The 9,637-nt window shown below is 37.9% G+C and overlaps 1 protein-coding gene across 1 annotated transcript; it reads right to left on the bottom strand.

The window, feature by feature from the left end:
- Positions 1 to 4,507: 4,507 nt before the first annotated feature.
- On the bottom strand, positions 4,508 to 7,947 carry LOC133874966 (putative calcium-transporting ATPase 13, plasma membrane-type). Its single transcript, XM_062312924.1, has one exon. The coding sequence runs from the start codon at positions 7,728 to 7,730 to the stop codon at positions 4,677 to 4,679; it is 3,054 nt and encodes a 1,017-aa protein (XP_062168908.1). The 5' UTR covers positions 7,731 to 7,947; the 3' UTR covers positions 4,508 to 4,676.
- Between the last annotated feature and the right edge of the window lie 1,690 nt (positions 7,948 to 9,637).

The raw sequence follows: 9,637 nt of genomic DNA, 5'->3' as shown, positions 1-9,637 counted from the left end.
AAAAAAATAAATATATAAAAACTTAAAAACCTTAATTAATTTTTTTTAAAAAAAACAAGAAAAGAAAAAAGAAAGGTGGCTCGGCCCCACCCTCGACCCTATTTGGGGTGGCTCGCGAGTTACCCCACCTATTTTTTTTTTTTTTTAATTTTTAAAGAATAACAAATGTCATCATTTTATTGGTGCTGACATGACACACTAATGGAATCCGTCAAATGTTTTGATGAAATTTGACTATAAGGTCTAGATTATTATTTTGGCCTACTTCGAAGACCTTTGAATAATTTTTTATTCCACATGAAATAATTTATAATTTAAGTACAAAGATTAATTTTACATTTATCCCAATTTATTTTTACAATTTTGCCTCACTTCTCCCTCCTTCCCTTATTTCCACAAATCTCGGGTGACCCTCACTCACAGCTGCTCTCTCTATCAACCATTTCTCACATAGAGGGCTTAGGTTTCCAACCATTCCCAGCAATGCAACGGAGCCGGTGGACAACGGCAACAGACAAAGCAAAGAGCGAGTTGGAGGCGGAGAGGATGTGGTGCATGTTATGCCAAGAGGAGTACGAGACAAATGATGCGGGCACTTGCAAGGAGTGCTGCGAGGAGGCAAACAAGACAAAGGAGGAGCTGAAGAGGGAGATCAAGGACTTGAATGCCAAGGTTGCTTTTCTCAAGTTCTGGTCTCTTCTCAATCGGCCACCACAACCTTGGGCCTTGCTTCACTGACGTCATTCTTGTTGTGACGTATGTAGCAAGAAACGACTGTGTTCTTAATTCACAAAATTAACACACACGTTGATAGAGAAAATTGATAATATTTTGGTGGCAAAAATTGAATTGTTTATTCCATTACAATTACTCCTAATTTATAATGAAACCCTAAAACTACAAAATGATAAAATATTCTAAGAATGGAATAAAACAAAAGAAAAAAACTATCGAAATACTTGATGGCTACATAAGCCAAAATATGGAAAGATCCTAAAGCTACTAACACTACAAAAAATTGGACATTTCGCCATGTGGCTACAGTAATCGACACTGTAGCCACGTCGCGATTTCACCGTGGATAATTTACTACATCGCGATTTTGCCATATGGGTAATTTACCACATCGCGAAATGTACTGCGTGGGTAATTTGCCACGTGGATTATTGCCACATTGCCGATTAACCACATGCTTTATTTGCGAAGTCTCCAATTAGTGACATGGCAAATAAATCATGTGGCTAATTTTTATAAAAAAAATTCAATTTTTTTTTTTTTGTTTTGGATTTGAAATTTTAGCCACGCACTTTATTTTCCACATCACCAATTAGCCACGTGATTAAAAAAAAAAATTCATTTTTTTGGGGATTTGAAATTTGAGCCATGCTCTTTATTGGCCACGTCACCAATCAACCATGTAGCTAATTACCATTAATTGCTGAAACAAGTTGGAGGGAATTTTCCCTCCAAACCATTTCTAATTTCCCTCTCTTTACACAAATTTTCCTCCTCTTTATCTCTCTCTTTTTTGTTTTTTTGTCCGAACACGTGTTCTCTTTCTTTTGTTCTTTTTTTAATTTTTAATTTTTAATTTTTAATTTTTAATTTTTTATATTTTTTTTATTATTATTTTTTTTTACAGAAGACGACAACTCACCCCCACCTAGCCGCACGGCTCGATCACCACCACCCGAAGAAGCTCGTTTTCGTCGTCGGTGACGGAGAAACTCGTTGTCATTGTCTCACTGGGGAGTTGGTGTTTTTTTGGGTTGGATTTCTTGAGGAGGAAGGGGAAGGAAAAGTGGCCGGTGCTTTTTTTTTCTTTGCCAGGGAAGGAAAATCCAAGCCTTGAGCTCGCCGGCCCTCGACGGTTCTCAACGACATCATCGACAAGGAGGTAGACGAAAGTCCAGTTCGGATCTCGTCGAATCTCGACGACAACGTCGACGATAAGGTAGACGAAGATCCAAAGAGCTGTACGATATTAGGGAAAAAAAAAATTATGATTTTTGCGACATGGGTTAAGGGTAGGTGGCTAAAAGTGCCTATTTTCCTAATTGCATTTAGCCACATGTTGGTGGCTAAAAGTGCAACGTCGCTAAATAAACACATACTTAAAATGTTGCTAATTGCCATTTAGTGACAACCATTAGCGACGCGAGACCCACGTGGCTAATGCCACATGGCGGCCCATTAGCGTCGTGGATGACCCTCATCCACGTGGCTAACTGCATTGGCCTTTTTTTTTTCTTTTTTTTTTTTCTTTTTTTTTTTTTCTTTTTGTAAAGAATGAAATCTTTTAAGAAAGAAAATAAACAATGAAGAAAAAATATAATTAATAAGATAATTCTTGACGAGTACGTCAATCTAAATACGAAAATCTTCTACTAGGGGAATTAGTAAATTTAGGAAAAGTTATTATGCAAAATATCTTCTAAGCCACAACCTGTCAATAGTCTCTTGTTGACCATTCCTTTATTACTTAAATCTTCTTGATTTGGTATATTAATATGATATCTGTTATGGATGTAAAAGAATCAAACTCGTTGCCGCATCATAGACTGATTAATTAATTCTCGGTGGTAGTAAAAGTCCTGCCGGTAATTTTCCACTCATCCCCTTGGCCATTTCTCACTCTTTATCGACTCGGCCGGTAGCCTTTTCCTTTTGTACTCCACCGCCGAATATTAGTTGTCCTCATGTCCACTTAGTGCCGACGATACAAAATGTCCTGCTTAAAATAGTTTACTCATCAGAACCTAATTTTAGGTTCCGACAATAAAACATTTTTGTCCCGGCTTACTAAGAACCCTTTGATAAAGCTCTTTGTCCGATGGTAAGATTGTTCCTGAATAAGCCCGTTTTTTAACAATCCTGATGTCAAGACGAGCCGCCTTAGTAATGAGAGCATCTTTGGAACAAGATGGAATTCTTGTCCTACATCACGTTGCCTCCTCATTCCAGCCATTTCAGGTAGAATTTCTGTTTATGAATGTACTCTATGGATCGTATAATCGGAAGGGTTTTATTTGAGAAGCTATTTCTTTGAGTTACATATAAATTTGTTTTGAGTGGTTTGGGTTTTTTGTTCTAGAGATTCTTTGGAAGCAGAGGCCAAGCAAAAGTTGCTTGAGGACGTTAGTTTATTCTCTTTGTTATAATTTGTATGCGTTGCTGAAAAGAAGGCTCGGATTTTTGCATCTTGGAAGCTAATTGATGGGTTTGTGTGATTTTGCTCTAGGCTGTTAAGAATGCTCGAGAAAGGGACCGAAGGACTCTACTACGTGCAGAAAGTTAAAAAGCAATGCTTAGAATGGGAAGGAAATGCAAGCACTACTACACATGACAACCATATAGAATGTAAGTTGTAACTCCATTGGAACATGGAAGATATTGACTCTGCGTGTTGATCATTATAAAGTTTGTTGTTCTTAATATTCCTGGATATTGCAGTTAATAGAATTTTGCATATCAACTGTTAAGTGAATTATACATGTATGCTTTTGTTGATCTCTTTTTCCACTGTTTTGGAGCTAACTGTTGGCAATGTTTGTCAAATTCATGCAGTTAGGCCTTTGGCAATCTCTTCCTCCCGGTTTGGGGCTAACTATCTTCTATAGTGGTCCCTAATGTAGACATGTATTTGTAAAGCATGTAGTATCATGTACTTTTGCAATCAACTAGTATGCATATTATGTTGACTGAAGTATGTAGAACATGGACATTATGAGTTGACATTTGTAACTATACCAAGTTGTCAAAGTACCATATAGTTGTGGGTTTTTTAGTACAACTGTCAAGGATTCTAGATGCATTATATTTCGGAGGAGCTATTGTAGCTGACCAGCTCTTTTCTAACTTCCTCAAGTTGATGAATCACTGGTATGTTACCAGTGTTTTTCTTGGTTCTGTAAGTTATTTTAAAAACCTTCTATTTAACTGATTATATAAAGACTAATCAACAGAGGATCATCCTCCAATATCTTTCTCTTTCTTACCCAAGCAACATAGGAGAAAGCCTTCTTAACCAAAGAACAGAGTACTTGGCTGAGAAAACAAGCTTATCAAATGTCGTGTTCCAATGGGCAATTTATGAGCTGGTGCTTTGTTTAGGTGGAAATCCCTAGAGCTGTAGTGCATACACTTAAGTGATACTATCCAATGGTATTGTTGTGCACTCATTATTATCATTATGAATGGTTTAAACCTTCTACTTTGTCATGTAATCACCTGATTTGAGCCATCACAATTGGAAGCCTCGATATGAAATGTCATTCATCATTATTGTTTTCACTCTATTCTCACTTTCGTCCCTAAAGTTCGAATTTCTTGTAAAACTTGTAGTGATTGTTGTTAGTCTTCCCAAATATAAGTTATGTTTTGTACTTGCCTCTGGCTTTCTGTTAATAAAAGGCGACAGAGTTGTCCGAGATTATAACTACAAGTTGCATTCAGGCAGCCATTCGTAAAAGATATTGAAACTACCCTCCATGAATGATAAAAACCAAGTGAAAAGAATTGTATTATTAAAAATATGACATCAATACGTACATATCTGATAAGCTTTACAATGAGAGAACTAAATAATTATAATAATGATAAGCTATACAACGAAAGAATTAAAGAATTATAATGAGAACCCAGATATTGAAGAAAAGCTCATGGCAGACCCATGGTCATATCTTTTTCATCTTTAGGTAGCTAAGAAATGGTCTTTGTGGAACAGGTATCCACTTGACAATCCAACCGATTGGCCAAGATAGTGCTGCAATTCCAATGCATGCACCCCATTGTGCCCAATTCAACCTCTCTGTATCTGCAAACTTCTTCAAAAACTCTACCATGACCACCTGAAGAACAATGGTTATCACAATGATCCCCAAAAATAATCTATTCTTGTGTATCCCCTTGAAGACGTTCTTCTTCTCGAGCTTCCTTGCATTGAATTCATTGAAGACTTGGCAAAGAACAAAAGTATTAAAGATTAAGGTGTCGTTTACCTTCTCAGACACACCAAAGATTGATTCACCTTTGAATTGCAGAGTCAAGAGGACAGCTATTTGATATGAAGCTTGGGCTAAGAGGTTTCTCCACATAATGTTGGTGATAAGTGGCTCTGTCCGCCCCACGGGTGGTTTATCCATCAGCTCCTTGGTGGGTTGCTCTGTTGCAAGAGCCAGAGCACCCAACGTATCCATAATCAAGTTCACCCACAATAATTGCACTGCTGTTAGTGGAACTTCACCAGCTGAAACTGCTGCCACAAAGTTGATCACAAGGGCAGCAACATTTACGGTAAGTTGAAATTGGATGAACTTCTGGATGTTGTTATAGACACATCTTCCCCACTTCAGAACTGTGGCCACAGACGCAAAATTATCATCCAAAATGACAATATCTGAGCTTTCCTTGGCCACCTCGGTGCCTTGAATCCCCATCGAAAGTCCTATATCAGCTTCTTTTAGTGCTGGTGCGTCATTTGTGCCATCGCCAGTAACTGCAACCACATGTCCCTTTTGTTTCAAGCATTCTACCATCAACAGTTTGTCGAAGGGAGAGGACCTTGCCATCACACAAATTTTATCAACTTTCTCCAATCTTTCATCTGGTGTGTAGTTTCTGAATTCCACGCCTTCTACTACTGCTCCACTGACCATGTCTTGACCAGGCCTGAGTATCCCACACTCAGTGGCTATAGCTTTTGCAGTGAAAACGTTGTCTCCAGTGATCATTTTAACGTTCACACCAGCATATTGGCAATCTTCCACAGCTTTCTTCACCCCGGGACGACATGGGTCCTTAAGTCCCACTAGTCCCAATAGGGTCAAACCATCTTCTTCTAGCTTTTTATGTTCTTGCTCATTTTCTTGATCTTCTGAAACCTGCTTATGCGCAAATGCAATGCACCTGAGGCTGCTAGCTGCCATACCTTGAATAATTTGCTCAAATTTCATCTTTTCAGCATCATCCAGCTCTTTTACAATTCCAGAAGCATCATAGTAACTTGAACACATCTTCAGTATCATCTCTGCAGCACCTTTCCAGTGTACATGGATTGTGTTGTCTACCTTTCTCCTCATAAGGACTCCGCTTCGTTTTTTCTGGGAATTGAATGCTTCAACGAAAAGAATCATACAACTTTGCATCAGTTGCTCCATTTCCATGTTTAGGTCCAGAACAGCCCATGAAAGAATTGCTTTTTCAGTGGGGCTACCTGAGAACTCGATTTCAAATCCTGAATTAGGCTTGTAAACACTACCGGTTGTGTTCAGAGCAACTCCTTCCTGGACCAATTCAAGAACGTATGGAGCAATTGATGAGTAAGAACCTGCTGCAAAAGTTTCTTTCCCTAGCCAAAACTTTGTCACCTTCATTTGGTTGAGCGTGAGAGTGCCTGTTTTATCAGTACAAATGGTGGTGGCAGAGCCCATGGTCTCACAGGCAGAGAGCTTTCGCACCATTGCCTGATCAACCATCATTCTCTTCATGGAATAAGCAAGTGTGAGGGTGACGGCCAATGGCAAACCTTCTGGAATTGCAACCACAACTATAGTAACTGCAGCAGCTACAATCCCCACCACAGCATTCACTATGTCATCAACCTTGGTCTTGCTGCCATTGAATTCTTTATTTCCATTGTCATCTTTTGTATTTCCTGTGAAGTAGCGAACCAACAAGACTACGAGAACTAGGAAAGCGACTAGCAAACCAACTTTACCTATTGATGAGGTTAACTTGTTGAGGCGAGCTTGTAAAGGTGTCTGTTCGTTTGTGTCACGGCTGATTGAACTCATCATCTCGCCCCAGGTTGTGTTCATGCCAACTGAAGTGACAAGCATGCGAGCATAGCCATCGACCACCTTAGTACCAGAAACCAAAAATGGATGACTGGAATTTACTTCTACGTGGTCACTCTCCCCTGTCATGCTGGATTCATCCACTTGCAATGAGTGGCCGTCAAAGAATAGCCCGTCGGCTGGAATTTGATCTCCAATCTTTAAGCAAACGATGTCCCCAACCACAATTTCAAATACTGAAATATGTTGACGCCTCCCAGCTCTGACAACATCAACTTGGATATTGTTGCTGACTTTGGATAACTTTTCAAATTGTCTGTTTTGCCTGAAGTTGCTTATGGAAGAAACTGCAATGACAAGAAGTATGGCAACAAATATGCTTCCACCATCATACCAACCTTCTTTGATTCCCTTCTCTTTAATGCCAAAAGCAAGAGAAAGAGTTGCACAGCCCAAAAGGATGAAAATGGTAAGATCCTTGAAGGCTTCCACTATGAAATGGAAGATGCTCTTTGTAGGCGGTGTTTCATATGTATTGGAGCCAAAAGTCTCGTGTCGGCGAGTAACATCTTCAGCATCGCCTTGAATACCAAAATCAATATTGGATTCAAGACTGGATGCTACTCCATCAACCCCTCCAATGTTTTGGAGCGTGTCAACATTTTTCTCTTTCAGAAGTTGAAGGAGACTAGTTTGATCAATTTGGAAGCTTTTGTTAGGTTTGAGATCAACAATGGTGAAAGACGGACGGCTTGAAACCTCAAAACGTTTCTTTTCGGGTAGAGAGACATTGAAAAACGATAGTAGAGTTTTAGAACAATAGATGGTGACAAAAGCGGAGTGCCATCTCTTATTGGGTTTGCTAAGGGTTTTTGGTGCATGAAGTAAATACTCAATGCGCTCCAAGTTTGATAGGATAATGCTAGTAGCCATTGTATTGGGAAGCACAAGAGGGGAAGGGGAGTACTAAAAGAAGCAGATCGCTATAAATTAAAAGATGGCTCAGGGGAAAAGAAAAAAGCTTCAGTACTGTCAAGATGATATATGTAGGTCGTAGGATATTGAAAAAAAAAACAAGAGGCTGGAGCAAAGTAACGGATATATGGAGATATATATATTTGGAGGGAAATGGGCAAAATAGTCAAAGACGTTGGATACATGGACTAATATTCTGGCACCTGCGCGCCTTTTATTTTATAGAGTTCCGTTTTCAGTTGCGTTGAAATTTCCCTGTGGCTTCTGCGTCGCTGCGTTAAGGTTTGAATTTTTGATTTTTAATGTACACGCATTGAGTCGGCCTTTACGTGGCCCCACCGCCACGCAAACGGAACGTGGAATCTTATCGGTTCATCAGATCCATCCTAATTTTAAAGGAACGTGCCGTGCAGCAAACGTTAAGAAGTTAAGAGGGGAAATTGACTTCAACTTTAATGATTTAATCGTTATTCCAACGTAATCAATTGAATGCCCAACTTGTTATACAATTTTAGGTACGTCCTTTGACCTATCTAAACACGCTTCATATAAAAGGATTGTATTTAACTTGGAAGAAATGATGTTCTTTCATTTTACTTCCCTGAAATGCAATTGAGAAACAATTGCAATCACTAGATAAATCTTTCAAAACTCATTAACTTTTGTTTCAATAGTCATAAACTTTTGCAATCCACTAGACTACATTCAAGCAAGCATTATTGTATCCTAATTAATGACAGAATTATTGTATTTCCTATTACAAAACTTATTCCCCTCACCTCCTAAAAATTCGCCATACCCCCTGCTATAAATTTATTAAAATTTATTAGGATAAATTTTTGGTAGTTTGGGGGGCCGGAGTTGGAGTGTTGTCAATTTGTGAGGCTAAACGCAAAACGGGTGGTAATTTGGGAGGTTAAACTGTAATTTTTCCTTGTTTTAATAACCTGAAGGTCCTTAACAAGGTCGATACACATGCGGTTCTAAATCCTTCTTCTTCCTTTTTTAGGAGTAAGGTATAAATAACAAAAGAAAAATTTGGAGGATCTTTGCTACTACCAAGCCAAATATGAGATTCTAAAATCACTTTGGTACCACAATTTTGCATGCTAAAAGTGGAATTTTAATTAAAATTGTAAAAAATGCATCATTTCAAAGTTTGTTTTTAGAAAAAAATAATAATAATAATGTATTTTCATGACGTATGGAAGGAATACATTTTTTTAAACGCACGATTTTAAATATCAAACTTTAATTTTAAGTATTAAATTACGATTTTATCAAACACGTAACTCCTTTTATAAATCAAGATTTTAAATTATTTTCTGTTTTTCAATTACTTAAAACTGGGAATCAAAACAAACCCTAAACCAATTTGAAGCCTACACCAGTAGGCTCATTCATTAAAATAAATAAATAAATCTTGACTCCCCTAGCCTAAAATTTTGTCTCCGCCACCGTAAGTGGGGACAATATTTGTTTGAGAGGTAAATTCATATTCGTTTTATTATCCAAAAGTTCAGATATTTCCACACAGATTTTTATTATGTTTTTTTTTTTCCTAGAATTATGTAGTTCTCCCACATTTATTTTCTAACAATTAATCATCACAAATCCAACAAAGCGTAAGATAAAATCAACACAAAGATTTGGTGAGCAAGTAAAAATCTTTTGAAGCATCGTAGAGTACTTCCAGCCACCTCATCCTCTGCTAGTGTAAATGCTGAAGATAACACGTAGAAGCAAATACAAACGATTCTATTCAAACGTTATATATCTGAAGTCAAAGACAGGTGCTTGTATGTGGTGTAATTTAAATATTGAAATGTGTACGTACGTTGTATAGTTTATCTTTTTGTTTTTCA

The sequence above is a fragment of the Alnus glutinosa genome, chromosome 1 (assembly GCF_958979055.1).
Source record: "Alnus glutinosa chromosome 1, dhAlnGlut1.1, whole genome shotgun sequence".
Classification (NCBI taxonomy): domain Eukaryota; kingdom Viridiplantae; phylum Streptophyta; class Magnoliopsida; order Fagales; family Betulaceae; genus Alnus; species Alnus glutinosa.
The sequence above is the reverse complement of the archived record's forward strand: the minus strand, read 5'-3'. Positions and strand labels throughout refer to the sequence as shown.

Excerpts from the sequence above, each read along its gene's own strand:
- LOC133874966 (XM_062312924.1), bottom strand. The coding sequence starts at position 7,730 with ATGGCTACTAGCATTATCCTATCAAACTTGGAGCGCATTGAGTATTTA.